At 53.2% G+C, this 21,289-nt stretch overlaps 1 protein-coding gene across 3 annotated transcripts in view; it reads right to left on the minus strand.

Annotated features, from left to right (window-relative positions):
* Nucleotides 1–14,861: 14,861 nt before the first annotated feature.
* Nucleotides 14,862–21,289, minus strand: part of PTPRU (protein tyrosine phosphatase receptor type U) — a 55,124-nt gene continuing 48,696 nt past the window's right edge. For all 3 annotated transcript variants that reach the window (XM_032202302.1, XM_032202303.1, XM_032202304.1), the window contains 3 exons: nucleotides 20,542–20,699; nucleotides 19,822–19,957; nucleotides 14,862–17,478 (listed from right to left, as the gene is read on the minus strand). In XM_032202302.1, the coding sequence (XP_032058193.1) occupies nucleotides 17,416–17,478; nucleotides 19,822–19,957; nucleotides 20,542–20,699 (357 nt within the window). In that variant the 3' untranslated portion in view covers nucleotides 14,862–17,415. The remainder of the gene's footprint in view (nucleotides 17,479–19,821; nucleotides 19,958–20,541; nucleotides 20,700–21,289) is intronic.

A 21,289-nucleotide genomic window follows, 5' to 3' on the forward strand; every position in this document is an offset into this window, starting at 1 on the left:
GACTACCTTGTCCCCCTCTGTTTTGCCCATAAACTGATCAGAATAGGAAAAAACAACCCAAGGAGGCTGAGGCTGCACCAGAGAAAGGCTCTGAGCAGCCACTGGTGGATAGGGAAGACAAACGCACAACATTTTGCACCAAAATTTAATCTGTTGTGAACTCAGGGAGGAGAAGGGAGAAGGTTCAACATGTTGCAGCTGTAATAGAATACAGTCCTCCTTCCCTAATCAGGCTGTGTTATTGGGGAACAATTAAGAGCAAGTCAGGGGTAATTAGATGTAATTAAGATCTCTCAGCAGGGAGCAAGGCACTCAGGGGAGGCTGCACAGCCGGCGGCTGAGCTGTGCCTGCGGGAAGGGCACGAGCTGGGATGGGGAAATGCACCCTGTGCTCTGCCGTGGGGCACCCACAAGCCCTGCAGGAGCCAGCCCAAGCAGTTTTTTGCCCACTTGGGACATCTCCACTGTAAAAGTCAGGGACATCTTTCCGGAGGAGGTTCTTAAGGTGCTGACCCAAAGGGAGACGTGTGCCTTTGGCTGCCAGGATCCAGGCAGTGAGCAGCAGGAAAAGACTGACTGCAGGGCTTAGGGTTCAACTCCAATAGCAAAAGCTTTCCTGAAAAGCCAGCACCCCTCCATGCACTCATCCTCTCTGGGTTACACGACAAGGCCACCTGCACACTTGTGCACTGGCTAGACATGAGAGGTTTCACCAATGTCTGCTCACAGTTTTATGAGAATTTCAACTACATCTGACTGCACAATAGGTGGAGCTAGAACTGCTGCCAGCTTGCAGGAATGGCAGCAAACCACAAGCTAACACCAGCTCCATGGCCTGAGCCCTGCCAGCAGGGACATGTCCAACACTAGTGGCCTTCCAGAGCAGCGTTGGATGAAGCCAGTCCATGCAACTGCTGAAATGCTTCCTGGGGGATGCACACACACCTTAGGGAGGGTTTCCACATTAATGCAGCACGATGAAGCCGTGGCTCTTACTGCAAGTTTGGGGTCTGGCTGTGGCCATGCAGGTGATGCCATGCCAGGGCTCCAGACGTGGACATCAGACAGCTGAGCCAGGAACACCAGACTTCTCCCTCTGCAATCCCATTTTAAATGACACCAGAGGTGCAAAACCTGCCCCAAAAGCACGTGGGGGCATTTAGGGTGGCTTAAGCTGCCCCTACAGACACTACCAGGGGATGCTGCCTTCAGGACCCCCCAGTCCCACCAAGCAGGACCTGGATGGAGCAATGCTGAGCCCATGCAGCAGGATGGTGCTGGCCAAGCCACCCTACATCAGGATGGGAGCCAGGGCAGCCTCTCCAAGGCACTCTGGCTGCATTCCCCAGCCACCCACCTTGGTTTTGGTGCCTCACCCAGGCAGGGCTGCTGCACCAGCCTTGTTCAGGCACAGCTGGCAGCTAATTAGCTGTTTAGCATAAACCCTAACAGTCTGCAGCCTTCCCTTGGGATGGAGAGAGAAGAGTTTTGCTGCTCTGAAGTGAAGAAAACCTTTACTGCAAGGGGGCAGCCAGGAGGATAGAGGCTCACAATCATGCTCAGGTACAAGGGGTTGAAGATGCTCTCTCCTGCTTCAGCCCCAGGTCAAAGCAAGCAGGGCTGATGGGCTTCCCTGGGACACCCCTCACTATGAGAACTGCTTAGCACAAACGCTACAGCTGGAAGTGGGGACAAATACCACCATTTTGTGCTCGAAAGGACAAGGTGGCAACTTCCCTCTGCACCCTTCCAAAACAGCATATCTCCTGTCACCCACCGCCAAAATGATGCTCCAGCACTGAGCATTCGTACACCAAACTTTCTGAGCTGGGCTACATGAGGGGGTGATATTTCCCCACTTGTTGTACCTCCTGGATGCTCCTGCAACATCCCTCCTGACCATGTTTGGGGCAGGTGGTCTCTGGGTTTCCCACACTGCCCCGACAGCCCTTCCCACCTCCTTCAAGGCAGAAGGAGGGACAGAGACAAAGTCATTTGCCAAACACCATCAACAAGAAATGGCAGGAGTCAGAGCCTACTTTTCTCTTCTCCCATGGCCATCTCATGGGGCTGGGGAAGGGCTCAGAAGGGTTTTGCTTTCCCCTTACTCCCCAGGTGATTGCCATCAGTTTGCCTGCAGAGCAGAAGCTCGCCCTCAGACGGGCCTCAGTTGTTGCCATGAAGATGACTCCTGACTGCACCAGAAAGGAAAAGCAAAATTAAAAAAGCAGCAAAATCACAACTAAATAAAGTCTCATTTGCATAACAGGTTTCTAAGTTTTTCATGCAATTTGGAGCATAGAATACAACGTGGAGCTGTTGAAAACAGAGCAGCCCTGTGCTGGTGCTCTCTTTGCCTGGGCAATGAATCCTCTGCTCCCAGCAGCAGCGCAGGGCAGGATCCATCCCAGCACAGATCAGCTACCAGCAGCCCATAGCAGCTGGCAGCCACCTGGGTTTGGCTGGGTTCCCTGAAACCTGCGCCCCTAAACCCTCAGCCCAGGATGGGGAAGCTGCCCTGAGGCTGTTCCTCATGGAGATCTCCTGGGCTCCAGGTGGTCGGATCTCATTTTTAACCTGTTTGGGCTCCAGGCCACACAGAAGAACAGAATGAGTCACAAAACAGCCTGCTTGGGTTAAAATGACCGATTTTGGAGCTGTGCTGCTAAGACACAAAGCTACTGCTGCGTGGCGAGGGCTCTTTGTGGGAGCTGGTGACTCTAAAATTGGTCTCATCTCTCAGGCTTTGCGTGCAGGCACCAGATTTTTCTTCTGGATAAACTCTGCCTTGGGAAGGTTCTTCAGGGGAAATTCATGAAATTTTAAATTACAGCAAGGTTCGAGCACTTCAAGGGGCTTCAGCATCACGGTGCTTCACCAAGAGCATCAGCCAAGGCAGCCTCTCGGGTCCTCCACGGGCAGGGTCACCAGGACCTCCTCTCACTCCAAGACTTTTAAGGCAGCACTTTAAACAAGAGCCTCTTCCCTGCTACCCCAACAATGTGCAAATACCTCACTGACAGAGAGCAAACATCTCTGAAAAAGCATCAGCAACCTTCCTCGGGGCCACCTGAAGCCGGGTGCCCATCACTCCGTGGTCTAGGCTGCTCCCCAGGGATGGTGGTGCTGGCTCCGATGAAACCTCCTCACCTCAGCCACATTCAGGGCACAGCGTGCAGTGCATCTCTTTGTGAGACACGCTAAGTAATCCCAGCTTCCAGGGAAGATAATTAAGTTCCACTCGATGGTGTGACTGCCACAATTTAAAGCGCGCGTGTACACACACAGAATGAGTAAAGGTGGTGCTTTTTTTTTTCTTTGCCTTAATAAAAATAATTGGCTTTGGCCAGCTGTGGGTGTTTCTTCTCCCCTTTTCAGCAGCAACACCGTAGTGAGCTAAGCCTGCTCAGTGACAAAGCTTGGCCCATCCTTTCCACAGCAGGTCCCCAGGGAGTTGCTGCACCCTTTGTGGCACCCATGGGATGCACACACAGACACAGACCTTGCCCTGTGGTCTAAACAGGCAAGAAAACAACCCCAGCAGAGCAATCTGCCTTTAGGAGCACTGGCTACACGTGAAAATAGGGAATTATTGGGATGATGTCCTTATGCTGCCATTTCCATAGCATGTTTGACATGCCCAGGGGAACGTCTGGCAGCCCCTGTGAGCTGGCCCTGCTGTGTCCCACGCCGTATTGCAGTGACAAATGGAGGCACAACGGCAGTGACAAACATGCCCCGGGGCTGCAAGGGCTGTGCAGAGTGGATGCATCCCCAGGCACACCTCCACTAAGCCATACAGCTCAAAGGGGCTCCATACAGTGGGGCTGCAGACACCCCCAGGATGTAGGGGCTGCCCACAGGGACTGAGCTGCTCCATGCATGCATGGGGAGATTATTTCCAGCCTGGGTGAAGCCCAAACATCTCAAAGGGGATAGGATCCCGATCCTGAAAACCACAATGTCTCTAAGCTCTGGCTAAGATATTTGTTGTCTTGAACTCCACTGTTTTTACTTGCAGACCCCAGAGCATTTTGCAAAACATTCACCTGCCCTGTTGAGCCACACATCCCTAGCATAAGGGCATTGCAGCACCTACCCTGCAGCCAAACCTGAGCTGCTCCTGCCCAGCTGCTGAATCAGGCCCATCTCCACAGTTCCACATGGAGACAGAGCTGGACATCAAGAAACGGTTAAATTCCTAAGCGAGCCAGTAATTACATTTTTACTGTAGTTTAAAAAGGCCATTTGAGGCCTTACAGAGCAAACATTTTCCCTTTTAATGACACGGTAATAGATTAAGAGGGGCCTGTCTCATGGCAAACATCAAACAAGGGAGATGGATTCCCCCAGCAGTTGGAGCAAGCAGATCTCTGGCGCACGGCATGGGCACAGGAAAGCAGCAGCCACCATTTCGGCACAGACCTGGCACAGGCAGGGTGGCACCGGCATCCCTCGTGTCCCTCCTCATCTCCAAAGGGCACCAGAGGACAGAAGCTGTGCCAGAAAAAGGAAACAAAAAGGGTCTTTGGGGTGAAGGGGGGTGTTATTGTAGGTGTTTTAGCTATTGCAGATGTTCGGGTTGTTGCAAGATGATGTCCAGGAGGAGCCAAAGGGAGAGGCAGCGGGGGAAAGGAAATATTTACCAAGCTTCAAAAACAGCAGATGGTTGCAATGGAAGGGAAGTGCAGACAGGGCAGCTCCAGCGGGAGCAGGATCAGCCCTGATATTGTAAAGGATTTCAGGTGCTTGGCACTCCGGGCCACCACAGCACTGCTGGAAGCCCAGGGTGCTCCATGCACAGCTGGGTGCTCCGTACAAACCTGTGTGCCCAATGCAAAGCAGGGGGTCCTGGGGGTCTGGGAGCCACCAAGCACCCCACCAGCCCCCACATCGCTGGTGCTTTGCTCCAAGACATGCATCCAGCCAGTATGTGTGCTCCCCATGGGCCACGTCCCCTCCCCAGGCTGCTCGGTGGGGGCTGCCCCCAGCGCTCAGCACCTCCAGCCCCCGCTAGGAGAAGCGCCCGCGCATGACGGGATGGAAACCTGCCTAATTAGTGCCAGGAAAAGCAGCAGCAGCAGGGGCCCAGGCAGCCCCTGCCAAGCAAACATGTTCAAATCAAACCGGAGCTTCCTCGCTCCAAAGTTTACAAGATGTTTCTTTCAAACCCTCATTAAGCCCTTCTGTCGTCGCCTGCCCTGCCTGGCCCCCGTGCCGGGGCTGGGAGATGCGACCAGGCGCAGGAGCTGTGGGTTTTCAGAACTTCAGGGGCTTCTACTCAAGCCCTCCATGTGTTAACCCACATTTACACCCGAGCTGCCCAGCCAAAATTCCGTAATGCACACAGACAAATAATCCTCCTGGAGCACTGTCCCCATTTTTGCACCCTTGGCTGGATCAGACCAGCCCATTGGGCATCCCTGCACCATCACCCCGTGCCTGGAAGTGGCTTGGGCTCCGTAGCTGGTCACCCATATTTTGGGGTTAGCAGGCAATAAAACCAGCAGGCAGAGGTACTGGGCTGTTCCTGGCCTCCTGCCACAGCTCAGTGCTCAGAAACAGCCAGAGACCCTGCACAGCACGCAGCGTACCCGTACCTGCCTCCTGCCCAGCACCCACAGCAGGATTCATTGCAAAATAGCACAGATACTGATTTAGGGTGAAAACAAGCAGCTGGGGGACAAGACGGTGGCAAAACACGTCCATATGGGATCAGAGCAGCCTGCAGACCCTGGCATTGCTGCTAGAAACACACTCTGAGCTTTCCCAAATCCAATTGGGTTTTAAAGGGTATTTTTTGGGTGGGGGAAGGCCAAGGAAAAGCACTGGAAAATATCAGGTTTCAACGCGCTCTCAGCATTGTGTGTTTTCCCTTTTGATGTTACTTTTTAGTTTTTATTGAAAAATATTTTGTGGTCTGACACAAACCTCACTCTTGCCTGAAGAGCCAATGTCAACATGAAATCCTGCGAGCGCCTCAAAGGGAAACATTTGAAACTACATAATGAAAAAAATAAATAAAAAGAAACTGCCTTCTCCTTTCCTAGTTTTTCCTTTTTCCCTTCTGGCAACTTTCAGCATTTTTTTGCTCTTTTCTTTACGAACCAAAGTCATGGTTTGGGGTCTCAGTGTGGAGCAGAGCCCGGCTCCAGGTGACAGGACAGTGCCCAAACCTGCTGCGCTCCAGGGCAGCATCCTGGGGAGAAGACCCTGGAAAAGTTTTCCCCCATGAAACCGTCACCCCTGGAGCTAAGCCAAACACCTTCCCCTCCTGGCACAGCACACAGAGGCCAGCTGGGAGGCCAACAGCTCTTTGGTTAATGTCAGAGAAACCTTGGATGAACCAAAAAAAACAAATCTACCCCCAGGAAAATACAGCCCTCACCCTCCTCCAGTCAATTAGGGCAGCACTGTTAATTAGGGCTCCCCGGACAGGCCTCGCACCCTTTCCTTGACCAACAGGGTTTGTTGTTTTTTTGTTTTGTTTTGTTTTGTTTTGTTTTGCTTTTTTGTGCTGTCATTAGTCAGAATATCACAAAACCAAAAAAGCCCAGAAAAGGCATGAAACTGGGCAAGGGCAGGCTTGCTAAAAACTGCAGCTTCTACATCTTGGCAATACATTTAATTTTGGCTAGAGAGGCTCAAACCAAGGGCTATGCCAAATGGTGCATCTATAAAACCAGGCATGTTTTAAGACATTTATGCTCCACTTTTGTGCACGCTCCTGCTCTGGCTGCAGGGAAGGGGAAAACCCAGGCACGCACGTGCATTTTTGCACACCTGAGCAGCTCTGCAGAGGGTTGCAGACACATCTGCCTGCGTGCACGCACTTCAGGCTTACTGGGGGGGCGTGAGCCTGTTTATTTGTGTCTGTTTGTGCGTCTGCACTCGGGCTGTTTGTTGGTACGGGCTGCCTTTCCCTCCACATATGTCTCTGTGGCTACGTGCCTGACTGCGTAGGAGAGCTCCCGTGGCTTTCTGGTGCCATTCCCAGGCAGCTCTGACAGCAAAAGGCACGCATTGCGCCGGGAGATTATTAAACAGCGATGGAAGAGGGGAGGAAGCACTGAGGAATAGTTAATTTTCAACCTGCAACTCATTCCTTCATGGTTTTAAAGGATGTTTCCCACCCACCTCTTCTGGCATGTGAAAGACCTGCCCGAAGCGAAGCTTTCCTGTACCCAGGCACGCACAGGAGCAGGGGTTGGATCCTTCTCAGTGTGCAAGAAAGCTGCTGGTGCTCGGGTCTCCATTTTATCCTTCTCCTCTAGCCAGTCCCCCCAAACCAGCATCTGTACAACTTTTTTTCCCTACTGGATTTGAAGGAAAAAATAAATGGAAAACCCTTTTTGGACCTCTGCTAACACCTTGGAAGAGCTGAGCCAGAAAGGGACAGGAGCCAGGTGGTGACCATAAAACATCTTGAGGGTGCTCCAGGGGCAGAAATTGGGATCTCTCCGGTAGATTAATGCCAGTTTAATGAGCAGGAGACAACAATCCTTTAGATCTCAACCTTGCAAATGCTCCCTACCTTTTTGTAATGCCGAGGCATGCTAGGGCCTGTGCCTGCATTCAGGAGGGAGGATTTATCACACAAGCACATCTTAGCACTGCGTTACAGGCAGCAGACCTGTCTGGGCAGGGTCTGCAGGGCCCTCAGGTGTGCTGTGCCAGTGCCACTGGTGTCCCACCAGTAACCCCCACTGCAGCCCAGGGCTGTTCCCGATGGATGGGCACTCCAAGCCCCCAGCAGCGAGCAGGCACAGCAGCCTCCAAGAAAACCATGCTAAACATCCAGCCCTGCAGTGCTGGCACTGCAACGAGACAAAGACATCACACCACGTGCAGCAGTGGCCTCAGGAGATGTATCCTTGGGGCACCCACACTACAACCCAGAAGCACCTTCCTCCTGCCCTGGTGGCAGGCCCAGCACCACCACCACCGCTCCCCAGGCAGCCGTTCAAGCACCCTGGGGTGCGGTTTCACCAGCAGGTTCCACCAAACCAAAAGCTTTGCAGCTCCCCAGGGTCCGTACTTGACCCCTTCCCAGCCCCAAGGTCCTGCTCACCTTCACTGCTGTCGCTGTGCCCTACCTGAGCACCACCTGGGCACCGATGAAGACTAAGGACAGTGACTGGTGCTTCATCCATCCTTCATCAACCTTCCTCTCCCACTAAGTCTTTGGGCAGCTCTTCCTTGTTCTAACAGCCTTACAAAAGGATTTCTGGTTGCTGCAGATGCCCAATGGTTCCTCCTCTGGTTCCTCCACACTACAGCGCATCTTCCACTCGCAACCAAATGATGCTCTTTGCATGTGGGTGTGCAACGCGTGTGCTCCTACTCACTTGCTCCCCCCAGCAGAAGCCGTGCAAACCATCAACACTCTCCCAGTGATGCCTCAGCCCCATAGCAGAGAGCAAATTGCTCTCTCTTGTCGAGGAACCCCCATGCCAAAGGTCTCTGGGGGTCCCATCTGTAACTCTCTTATCAGCACCCCTCTTTGGCTCATTTCTTTAACAAATCTCCCCTGCGCATCTCACTGGAAACAGCCCAGAGATAACAACAGCAGATATGGGCTGACCTATGGGATTCCTGGAGTGATCAAACTGTCAGATAACAGAATAAATCTTTCTCATGGGCTGGGGATTAAATCAGAGAGTGTTAGCTGCTGCGGCTTCTTATTTATTTCTGTTCTCTTAAATTGCATTTCCCTTCCCCCCACCAAGAGTGCCTGCTGCCTACAGCTGTAAATTACTGCAAACCTTTATGGCACGTTTAGACACTGAGTCTCTTAACCTTGCAAACACCTCTTGTTTTCTTTGATGGTCTCCAAAAGCTCTAGGGAAAGAGAAAGCAAAAAGGGAGGGGAACGATTTGATTGCAGGTGCGTGCCTTGGCATTGCACAACGGCATGACCGGGTCTGAAGGTCGCCTGAAGCCCAGGGGCTGGGTGTGCAGCTCCTGGCTTTTGCATTCAGCAGCCTCCTGGCCTTGGGTGCAGCACCTCATCTCTGCTTTGCCCCAGCCCTCCTCCGTCCCTGCGCCCTGCTGAGGATGCAAATGGGGCTGTGGGTGCCACCGTCTGATGCAGACATGCGTTGTAGCCCCAAAATGTAGTGATTCTCCGTTGGATTTGGTGGGGCTGCACTAAGCAGCATCTCTGGGATTGGGGTGGAAGAGAACCATGAGAGCTGCAGAGCACAGAGCTGCCCACGGAGCTCTGAAACAGGGGATGGAGGAATATTGAGAGGTTGTTCGGTCTGTAGTGACTATTGAGCAGAAGTGTTTGACAAGGCAAAATATCTTCTCCTTCAAAATAAATAAATAAAAAGCAAGAAATAGAAGAAAACAAACAAATATACATGAGTGATCCTGTCCGAAGAGATTTGCAGGCGTGCACCTTCTGTTAAGAAAACCTCACTGCATGGATTTGCCTCCGCAGTGCGCTGCAGCCTTACCCCCACGTGTGGGGACAAACGAGGCTGGTGGGCAGCCCATCAGTGTTGGGACTGACAGCCTGATGTCAGGTCCAGAGGTGGCACATTAGCTTGCCAACACCTTCGTGCAAGGCTGGGAAAAGCAATCAGAGGAGACCAGCTCGGGCTGCCCGGGGTGCTCGCCTGCTGGCTCCTTACGGGTTTGCTGCCCCGCTGCGAGCGGCGAGGATGAGCAGCAGGTCAGGGGAAAGGTATCAGGGGAAGAGAAAATCCCAAAGTCACCTGAATGTCCAGATGCCCTGGGCACCACCCTTTGGGGCTGTGCTGGTCCTGCAGCAGATTGACACGTCCCAAATCCTGGGGACGGCCTCACCATGCCACTGGCCTGCCTCCAGCCCTACACATCCCTGCAGGGCTGCTGCAAGCCCTCGTTTCCCAAACTCCCTGCGAATTTTGGGTGCATTCATCTCTCCTCAGGAGGCCCAGAGTTCAGACACGGCTGAGTGCCTCTCCTTTACAGACCTGGCAGCTTCGCCAGCCAGCTGAGCCCTTCTTAATAGGCAGCAGCAGCATCCAGGAGCCCTGAGCCAGCCCTGCTTTGCTCAGCGCTGTGCAGCCCTCAGCCCAGAGCTCTGGCTCAGGGGAAGGCAGAACAGCAGGGTTTTTGTCCCCAAGGTAACAGCAAGATGCCAGCACGGGCTCAGAGGCTGTGCCCAGCACAGGGACACCCTGAGCCCTTCCCCAGCGATGCCGGGTTGCTGCCCATCTGCTCCACCTCGGACAAGGTCACCTCAGATTGTGCAAAGAGGTGAAGCATTCAGAGATCCTGTCCCAAAAGTGCTGCTGAACAAACCAAGCAGCCGGCCCCACTCCCCTTCAGTTGCCTTACCCACGGGACCACCCCCCAGCCCACCAGAAAGGGACAATTTCTCAATCCACCAGCACCAGCAACGTGTCTATATGGCACTGAAACCCACACAGGAGCTTCATCACCTCCTGGGACTGGACAGAAAAATGTCACTTGGATGTTGGCCCCAAAACGCCGAGGGACACATGGGTTGGAGCACCAGCTCCAACAGCATCAGGAAGGGAAGAAAGAGCCCATGGACGGGAGATTTTCTAGGGACTCAGAGGGCTTCAGGCTGCTCAGGGAGGGGAGGATCAATGATCGCTGCCGTTAACCTGCAGGGACACCAGAGACTGAGGATAAATTCCAGATAAAAGCTGTTCTAGCAGGAACACCTTCCCTGCCCCATGAACCTCAAAGGCACAACAGTAAGGGAAAGCTCAGTGATTCATTTCTTTTACAAAACCACGTCCTGAGAACACTGTCACATTTTCTAGCTGGAGTGAAATCCTCCTGGCAGCCCCCGTTGCTGTTTGGGACCTCGAACTAGCCGGCTGCAGGATGCTCGTGTGCTTTTCGGCAGCACAGATCCGTGTTTGCCTCCCTATTTCAAATTCTCCCCAAACTTTCTGGGCAGGATTTTCTCACCCAGCCATTTGTATTTGGTATCCGCGCTGAAATACTGCTTTATAAATAGCAAAAGCTTTATCTTGACTCTAACCAGCAACCTCAACTTAAAGCTAAATGCATAATTTACTGCAAATTAAACTTAATGGGACTAGAATAATTATGTTGACTTTTGGAAGTACTTAAGGATAAATACATGATTAGATATTTTGCACACCGTGAGGAAATATTTATTTCGAAATACAAATTCTTCCCATTGAGCCTTTCGATGGCACATTTAGAGGTGACACCATCAGCATATAGATTGCAGTACCATTAAGGCTACTTAAATAAATTACCCGGCTGTATTTGCAGCGCTGGGGAGATGGGAAGGCTCCAGCCATGCATGGTGCCCACACCACCAACTCACCGGACACTGCAGCCTCCACTCGCCGTGCCCATCAGGGAGGTGCCGCGAGCATCCCTCCACTCCTCTTGCCAAAAAAATGAACCGAGCAACATCAGTGCTAATTCATATTTCCTCCCCTGGGGAATTGGATTTTTTTTTTTTTTAATGGAAATGGCTCAATTTGAGAAGTGTAATTATTTTTTTCTTTCCTGCAAGTCAAAAGTGAGGGACATTTCAGCGGGAGGACTTGCAGGATCTTTATCAGCAGCTGATGCTGTAAAAGCAGCTGTGGCCACAGCGTGCTGCTGCTTTGTGCTTGTCTGAAGCTCCGCGGCTCTGAGCTGCCAAGAGGTGAACAAAGAGGTTTCAGCAATGGGCTGCTCTGGGGGGAACCCCAGCTTGTGGCTGCATGGGGTCAGGGCAGCCCCAGATTAGCAACCAAAGGGGGAAACATCACAGCAAAGTGTCACTCTCTTCCTCCTCCCTCCTCCTCCTCCTCCTGCAGGCTCTGGCTCCTGCAGCCACTGCCCAGTGAAGATGAAATCTGGGAGCCGGGGCACCATTCCTGGCTGCCAATGGCCAGGGACAGTCCAGGGTTTCAATCAGAAACAATATTTCGTGGGGGCTTTTTTTTTTTTTTTTCTTGATGCTAGCAGAAGGGAGCTTTCCTCTTACATCTCCTAAGGGGTGAAACCTTGGCTGATTTGGGGCTTTCCTGGAGGTTAGGATCACGTTCCCAGCTGGGTTCCTGTTCCAAGGATGGGTGGCACGGCTGTCCTGGGCAAGTGGCTGTGCCCTGGGGACAGCTGTGACACGTTTGTCCCCTCCAGGCCCATCAGAAAGGCACCAGCACTCAGAGGCTGGCGATGGCAAGGGGATGGAGGTGACAGCCCCACCTGAGCCACGAGCAGATAAATCACAGGCAATAAATGAGCTGCTCTAGCTAATTGAATTTGGGTTTCGCTTTCATGAATTAATCTGCCAAGGTTAATCTGGGGAGAGAGGGTTAGCTTGCCCTTCCCCCAGCCCTCCTCCCACCCTCATTCAAGGCAATTTTTGACAACGCCATGTACAAAGGAGCAAGCCCAAAGCCTTGCCATCTGCGTGGTTCCATCACAGCCACCTCTGCAGGACGCTTGCCATGGATGGAGAGGATGGAGCAAAGCATCCACAGGGAGCACCAGTCCCTGCAAGTGGGAGGACAGGGGGCATGCAGGGTATGGGGGGCATGGGGGTCTCAGGGGACCCCGCCTGCCACCACTGGACACCAGCAGAGGATGGAGCCAGCACCTCCTGCACACCCAGCCCGGGTTAGGGAATGAGGCTGGAAAAGGAACAGGAATATCCAGGTCACCTCCAGTAACACCACTGCCGGCTGTGCTGCAGGTAAGGGCACAAAGGAGATGAGGAACAGATCCTAGGAACCAAAATTTGGGCATCAGGCGGCACGTTTGCAGTCAGTATTGAAAGACAAACCACTCCATTGAAGTAGCTCTAATCCATCCAGGGGCAGCAAGACCCGGGCATGTGTGGCTGTGCCCAGGGCCTGAGGCTTTCCTCTCCACCCTGTCCCCAGCCTGTCACTCACTGGGATGTGCTGGGACACGAGGGACCTCTCCATGGGACTGGGACCCGGATTCCAGGTCCTGCCCTGGCTCCGCAGGGCGGTGCGGGCTGCCTGGTGCTCCAGGCTCTCCGCGCGTCTTCGAGATGTTGTGGGGATAAAACAAGGCAGGAAAGTGAGGTCCTCACTGCCGCCAGCTGCAGGCAATGCATCCCTTTTCTTGTCCTGACCCCAAAAGCCCTCCTCCACCACCCCATCACCCCACGGAGGACACCGCACCCCTCCCCAGCTGGCCACCAAGTGCCACCCTGCTGTGCCCCATGGCCAGGCTGGGACCCAGACACTGCCATCACCCCTTGTCCCCGGGGAAAAGCTCCTCTTCTACCTTCACGGGGCACGGCGGAGAAGGGCAACGCGTCAGTCCTGGCGGAGCAGCTGCTGTTTGTATTACGGAGCCACCGAGCGAGTGATGGCCTTCATAAACCCAGGGGAAAGGTTTTGTCATCGTTAGCGGCCGGTGACAGCGAGCACCCAACGAGCTGTGGCTGAAATACGGCTCGAGGAAAACCCGAAATCAGCAAGGAGGGGACCAGGGGGTGGGCACGGTGACACTGCCACCGCTCCAGGACAGCACTGCAGGGTTTGGGGACACCTGGCCAAGGACAGACCCCGCAGCCTGAGGGTGCCATGCACACCCCCAGCCCTTCCCAGGTGTGGTTCTTGGTTTTAATTTGCATTATCCCTCTTTTTTATTATTTATTGATAAAATGTAATTACCACATCCTTCACGAACCTTAATTAAAGATGAAAAACAGTCCTGACAAGTCAATTAGATCTTTTTTTTTTTTTCTTTGGTCTCCATTAAATTAAGACTCAAGTGTTACTGGAAGTGTTTAATATCACAACACATTAAACTAAAGGCTGCTTTGCAATAAATAAATCACCAAAGACAATGCAGGAGCTTTCTTCTTCAGAAGGCTTTCCTTACAATAGCTGTTCACTTCCCAGCTGGGAAGGGCATGGTAAGTTTCTTCTTGCTTTGTTCACCTGTCCCAGCACTGGCCCATCCCATCGCTGGGAATCCCAGGACCGGTCCCTCTCTCTCTTTTCTATTCCCAGCATCTCCACGGAGTCCCCTGATTGCTTTCTGGGAAAAGAGAGGGATGGAAAATCGGCCCAGAGGCAAAAGAGAGACAAAGCATCATCCCAGGGGCTGCCCTTGGAGACTCAGAGCCTGCCCAGAGTGATGGGGATGCTGCTGAGGTTTGGTTCAGAGCCAGCTGAGCTGGTTGAGGTTGGGCGAGAGCCCTGGGGACATCCCATCATCAAAGCCCAGAGAACGGTGGCCTTGATGGATGGCACATTGCCCACCCTGGCCCTGTTGCAGCCCCAGCTCCCAAGGAACTGTGGAGGTGGCACCGAATGGGAGCATCCTCCCAGCTGCCTGCTCCATACCGAGAGCTCTGCACATCCAGGGGCTCCACCAGCCATTCCCAGAGCCACGATCCCTGCAGGAAATCGGGACAGACCAAGCAAGGAGGAAGCCCCTTCCCACCCCGTGCAAGGAAATCTTGCTCCTCACCAGCCAGTCAGAGGAACGGGCAAGGACAGGCACTCTCACCATCCACGAGGACACTGCTCCATCACAAGTGCCACGTGAAGTTGTGAGCACTCACACTCCACTGGTTGAGGAGGGGGAGTTGCAATTCTCAGCCATGGGACCTCATTTGAGACATCACCATACCGCTCTCAGAAGGAAACCCTAACGCTCTGCAAGCACAAGGCAGCCCTGTCCTTGGTGCAAGGAAGGCTTTGCAACCCCAGAATCTAGCCCTACAAATGGCTTCCCCCAAGATATCCTTGAACAAAGCATGATACAGCTGTATCTTTATATTTTTCTCTTTTTTGTTATTGTTTTTAAACTGCACAGTGCATCAGGGCTCCCCAAAGCACAGGTCCCAGACTAGGGCCAGCAAAAGAAACCCAGAGGCCATCACGAATTTGGAACATTTATTTATGCAACTGATTTTCTTAAAAGGAAAGAAAGCCAAAAATAATAATTAAAAAAATAAAAATTAAACAGATAACAGCTGGATGTGTGTGGTACAATCCACATCAGACGTGTCCCTCCCGTGCCACCCCTAAGTCCCCAGCGCGCAGCCCCCGACGTCGCCTCCACGGTGGAGCCGCTTCATGGCACCAGGCCCCTTGGCAGCAGCTCTTGGATGCTGCCAAAGTTTTCGGGGGTCAAAACCATTCCAATTTGGTGTTTTTTCTTGGGTTCTAATTTTTTTTTCTTTGTTTTTTTTTTCTTTTTTTATTAGAAATGAAAAAGAAAGCACCACTCCAACCTGTAATACCAATAAACATTATCCATCTTAAGAACAGTATTTATATTTATATATATATATTTCTCTATATATATTTCTATGTACAGGCTGTCCTTGCCTTGTGTCACGTGAGCATCCCGGCAGGAGCTGGAGATGGGTCGGTTTTTATAGCACTTTGATGTCAAAGTCTGCCCTTTGGAAGAGATGCCCTAAAAACCCAGAGACATCCAGCAAGGAGATATCAAAAAAGAAAAGAGAAAAAAAAAATCTCACTTTTAAAACATATATACAACTCCACCAGCCTCTACCTTATCGGGACTAAAGGGGGGTTCAAATTTTCCTTTTTTTCTTTCTTTTTTTTTTTTTTCTCCTGTTTTTCTGGCCACAGGTCGGCTGCGAGCAGTGCCCAGCAGAGCACCCTGCGGGTCCCCAGGCAGTGAGAAGGGGCTGGGTCGAGGACACCGACTTGCTCCATGCACTGACGTTACCCGAAGTCCTGCCACAAGCAGCCCGTGTCGGGGTGAGGAGACTATCTGGTCACAAAACAGCACTGGCACACAGCACGGATGGAAACGAAGGGGAACACGTTGTATAGCCCTTGGATCAGGTATTGTCAAGCCGTGCGAATTAGGCAGCGGGAACACTGAAACGCCAAGGATTTGGGCAAAACCCACAGACATCCTCCGGTGCCACCGCAGTCCCCTTGAAGGAGGTGCAGGATCCAGCTCAGAGCAGTGAAGCTTATTCCCAACAGAGTAGCAAACACTGGCTCCCCAAGCATAAATCCTCCAAGGTGGAGAGGAGATTTACCTCATCCCCCTCCGCCTTTGGAAAGCAGGTGGAAGTTTCTCTGGGCTTTGCACAGCTGGGGTGAAGCCCCTTTGGCTCTGAGACCTTCACGCTGTGGCCTGGTCCAGCCAAAAGGCACCTGCCTGGGTTTTGGATCATGGTTGGGGTGTGAATGCACCAGGGCTGGAAATGGAGGATGCGGGGGGATGAAGGATGCAGGTGCCCATAGGCAACCTCCAGCACACAGAGGCCAGCTTCTTACTTGCTCTTCTCTACCCACCAAAAAGGACTGTCAAGGGTCTTGCCATCAAGACAATCAAGATCCCCAGCTCCTCGAGTCAGCGAGGCAGCCCCCAGACCTGCATCTCTTCGCTGCACCTTTGTGGGGCCACGTGCAGAGAGAAAACCCCGACCACAGCTGGCTCCCCAAGCCCGAGGACAACCTGGCTTCCCCCAATAAGCACAAAACCCTGCAATTATTACAATAGACAGCAGAAGTGACATCTCCTGCCTGCCTGTAGCTGGATGAAGCCAAAAAGCATCAGATGCCCTCAGCCCCAGCCCCAGGCATTTGCCTGGGTGGCACCAGGAATTTGTCACCAGCACTCAGAGCCCTCCAGGAGGGGATAATTGATATGGATGGAGACAACTGCATGGAGACAGACAAGCCACGGGGGAAACATCACTTCTGAAGCTTTGCAAGGACACCGGGAGGGCTCCAGGCCGGTCCCCGCAGAGGGACACCCTGTGTCCCCTGCCTCCCATCCCACATCCCCGCTCTATCCACGGCTGGATGCACGAAGGGGCGCAGCTCACAGAAATACGACAGTGGAAACCAGACTCGTGGCGAGCGGGCAGAAATCCACGAGCTGCCTTTAGGGGCTTTGCTCCAGCACAGAGCACAAAAGGTCCCCAAAAAAAGGGCAAAACCCACCGGCGGCCATCAGGGCTCCTCAAAGCAGCTTCGACTCCACATACGATTTAAAAACGTCTTTTCCCCAAATATCCATCCTGCCCTGCTGGGAAACAGGATCACATCCTTCTGTCCTCTTCCTCCCCTCGTTGGGGTCTTCTCCAGCTGTTCCAGATGTGTCCGAGCAGGACCAGGCAGCGCTCTGGGGCAACTTCTCATGCTCACCAACCCCACACCACCACAGGGATGGGACAGGACGAGCTGTGGCAGCGACCCACAGCCACCCAGACGAGCTTGGAGCAAGGGGAGGGGATTTGGAAAGCAGAGGATGAAGATGGAGAACGGCCAACGCATCCCCACGTCCTTTCATTGCTCTCAATCTGTGTTTGCATCCGCTCCTTTGCTGTTTTATTTTTTCCCCTCCTCGCCTTCAGCACTAACGCAACGTCTGAGCGCAAACCTGCGCGCTTGGCACAAACCCTACGCAGCCCCCTGCCTTCGCCCTCCTGGCGAGGTGCTATCTGGTCTCCAGCGACTCCAGGTATTCCAGTGCTATGTCGTAGCAGAAATGATACTGCTCCTGTTCGGGGAGAGAGAGGGGAGAGTTAAGATCCCGAATTGTTTCTCAAAGCTGCCCCGTTTGAAGGCAAAACAAGTTTCAGCAGCCCTAAGGAAAAGCTGTCGAGCTCTACAGGACCTCACCAGGGCCTTCCTCCCTCTCCTGTCCCCTATAAAGCTCCTGCCAAAACAACACTGCCACAAACAACTCTTTTAGCAAACAATGCCCATTGCTGGGGAAAATGGATGAAACACCCATTGGACACAAACACACCAACAGCACTGATTTTCCTGTATTTAGGGGGCACAGGGCATCTTCACCTCCCCCAGAAGGAAGGAGAAAGACTGAACATCCCCTTAGCTTGAGGATCTGGTTTATTAATTGCGCCAGGGCTGAGCCTTCCCTGAAACCAAGGCACTTTTTACTTTTTTCTTCCCTCTACCTGGCTCCCTGACTGCACGAGGACAAGCCCAACATAGCTGGCTCCTATTTTTATAGCAAAGCTCACTGAAATTGGGCTCACGAAGGCTGTTTTGTCCATCCTCGTCCTCCTTTACGTGACCTGTTCTTGTGCTCTCCTGTCCTCATACAATTTATAGCACACAAAACTACGGGAGAGGGCAGACCTCCGAAGTGTCCAGCTCCATGTTGCTCCTTTCACGCATCCAACAAGAAGGGGAAAAAATGGAAAACATTAAGGTTTCTGATGCCCATGGGTGGAAGCATCCTGGGTCCCCTCATCTCCCCAAATCCTCGGCAGCATTATGGAGATGGCAGCTTGAGCCCCGGCGTGCAAATCCCGTTATCCCCAGGTGGGAGTGGGCAGAGGGGCTTCAAAGCGAGGAAGCTGCGGCAGCTTAGATTAAAAGCACATAAAGCTTCTGGATTAAGAAAAGGGATTGTTTCCATTTATTATAATATAAAAATAACCCCCCACGGGCGAGCAGAGGGGGAAAAAAGCACAAGCTAGATCCAGAGGGAAATGTTCTGCTCCGGCTGATCACTGCGGGGCTGCGGCTCCTTACACCGGGGGAGGATCCAGCCTCCAGCAGCTCCGGTAGATTGGGATTCCCAGAATAGCTGTTTCAGGTTCATTTGAGGCTGGAGGATGCTCATGTCCTGATGTGAAATGTCGCTTTTTTAATACCGTGGCAATTTAGCCCAATGGGGCTGGTGGCCTCATGCTTGTCACATCATCTTTCCATTAGCTGCGGCTCTCCCTCCGCTCCCCGGTCCCCTCCCTCACCTTCTTCTCCACTTTAATTCCTAATGCAAATCACATCCCCCTCAAAACCATTTCATTTCTCAACTTAGGGATTTTATAATCCGGGCAGGGCAAACGTTTCCGGCTGGCTTGCTTTGGAACCACCACGAGGCACCAGCCCAGCATGGGACGCATGGGGACGGCCACGTGCCTGCTCCCTCCCCAACCCTGCCATAGGGGGCCTGGAATAGGGCACAAAACTTTCACCCTCCCCAAATGAAACGTGGCTCCATCGCCGCCCCCAGCAGCTTGCCCACTAGGGCATCCTGCTCAAAACGCCCTTCCCTTTTGTATTTCCAACAGGAATTTGTCAGGCTTCACCTCCCAGTCCTCAGCTCCCCTCCTGCCAGTGCGAAACCATCCCATGGAACTGGCTGGGTGAATTTAACTCCAGGCTTTTTTCTCTAAATCACATCAGCAGGAAGGAAACCCCCTGCTCCAGCCGAGGATGGGGACAAGGAGCCAGCACCATGTGCCACCTCCCCAGGGACACCCCTGGGCACACGGGTGCTGCCAGGGGCTCAGCTCGGCCAAGCCAGGCAAGCAGCAAGTGACCTGTCCTGTTCCCAGCCCCACAACCCTCCAAAGAGCCCCAATTACAGAACCACAGGATGGCTGAGGTGAGAAGGGACCTCTGGGTCCATCTGGTCCTAGCCCTGCTCCAGCAGGGCCACCCAGAGCAGACTGCCCACAGCCATGTCTCCAGATGACTTTTGAAGATCTCCAGGAAGATCCACAGAGGAGACCCCACCACGTCTCTGCTCCAGTGCTCTGTCACCCCTGAGAACCTGCCCTATTAGACCAGGGATGGGTTTCTGGCAAGCCCAGTGCCAAGGGCACGTCAGCACAGTGAGATGAAGGCAGCACCAAGGTGGCTTTCAAGAGGCTTTCACCTACCCACCCAGCTCAACCTGCTGGGGAACTCACCAAGACATGCTCCTGCAGGATGCCCCAATCACTAGTTGGGTTTGGGGTGGGAAATGAGGTTTTTTGGGGTGCATGCATCCCCCAGCACCTCGCCCCTCTGCCAGAGGCTTGCAGGAAGGCAGACGCACAGGGAGCAGCAGCCAGAACGGACACTGGCAGTGCCTGACGCTTACCAAGGTCTCCACCATGTTTGGCTTGTAGTTGCGGAGGGTCTTTGCAGCGTAGAAGACATCTGCCATGTTGTGACACTTGAGCATCTCCAGGATCATGGTGGAGGCACAGTAGGTGCCGCTCCGGCCGCCCCCGTTCCTGGTGGGAGAAGCACGTGTGGTGATGGCAGGAGGATGGCACCTGAGCATCCTCCTGCGCCGTCCAGTTCCCCCCGTTCTCTGCCCATCCCTCCCCTCCCAGGAGAGGTCCCAGAGCCCCCTGCAAAGTGGGGGACCTGGACTGGACCCTACTTCCTCACAAGAGCCAAAACAGAGCAAGAAAACGCCTTTTTGGACCATCAGGGCTAGACCTGTGCTGCGGAAAAATCATTCACCCTGGGGTGAAACCATCCGACACGGTCACGTCTGATCCCTGACAGCAATGGGGACTGGGGAGAGAAGAGCGAGCACAACGCCGGTGTTTTATAAAGCATGTTCTCAAATTATCCTTTGGCTAATGAAGACAGACGAGGCCGTAATTAATTTTTGATTAAAGGCTCGCCTGCTGTCTCTACCAATCTGTGAACGTGCTGGGTCCCATCTGAGCAGAGCGTGTGGAGATTTGGGCACAAAAATTGCCCTGGAAAGGGCTTTTCAGAAGAATTTCTGGCAGGACTGTGGACAAAAGAGCTGGTGGCATCTCCCCCCCATGCAAGAGCCCGCTCCTCTCCAGAGGACACTCACAAGCAGTGCACAACGGTCCTGCCATCACCACTCTCCTTCTGCCACCTCTCCACTTGGGCCAGGAGGTGCAGGAAGGACTTCTTGGAGTCCGGGGTGTCTCGGTACGCCGACCACCGCAGGTACTGGAAATGCCGGACCATCAGGTGCCCCTCCTGCAACTAGAAAAGCAAACCTCATTAACGTGATCCCACAGTAATGGGATGTGCCCTCTGTTTTCCTTCTGCTGCCCTCTTTTAGCTCCACTGGAGGATTCACAGAGGGTTCTTGCCATTTATTAATAGCAGAGGAAAAGAGGAAAAGCCTCTCCTGGTGCGGCAAGACGGATGGTTCCCAGCTCACATCGACCCATCAGTCCCACCACCAACGTGGTTTCCCCTAACCAGCAGCATCTCAGGCTGTCCACGTATCTCACAAAACTTGCCATCTCAGCCTCCCCCAGGGCTTCTCCATCACATCCTCACCTCGCAGGCAGAGGATCCCCAGGGGACACGTTTTGTTGTGTTCACTGGAAGCCAGGAGCTCACCGAAAGCTGCCACCCACAGAACTGGGACGTGGTGGCAGCACGCCTTAATACCCTGGTAAGCTGGTTAGCCTTGAAACTAATCTGGTTAGCAGGCTGCGGGAGGAGGATTACACTCAGGGAGCTGAACGAGGCCAGGTTGCAGCCCAGCAGATGTGGGGCTCTTGCTCTGAAATACTCTGGGCACCAGGAGCAAACTCCTCTGACAGCCCACTATGGAAAACTGC

The sequence above is a fragment of the Aythya fuligula genome, chromosome 23, assembly GCF_009819795.1.
Source record: "Aythya fuligula isolate bAytFul2 chromosome 23, bAytFul2.pri, whole genome shotgun sequence".
NCBI lineage: Eukaryota > Metazoa > Chordata > Aves > Anseriformes > Anatidae > Aythya > Aythya fuligula.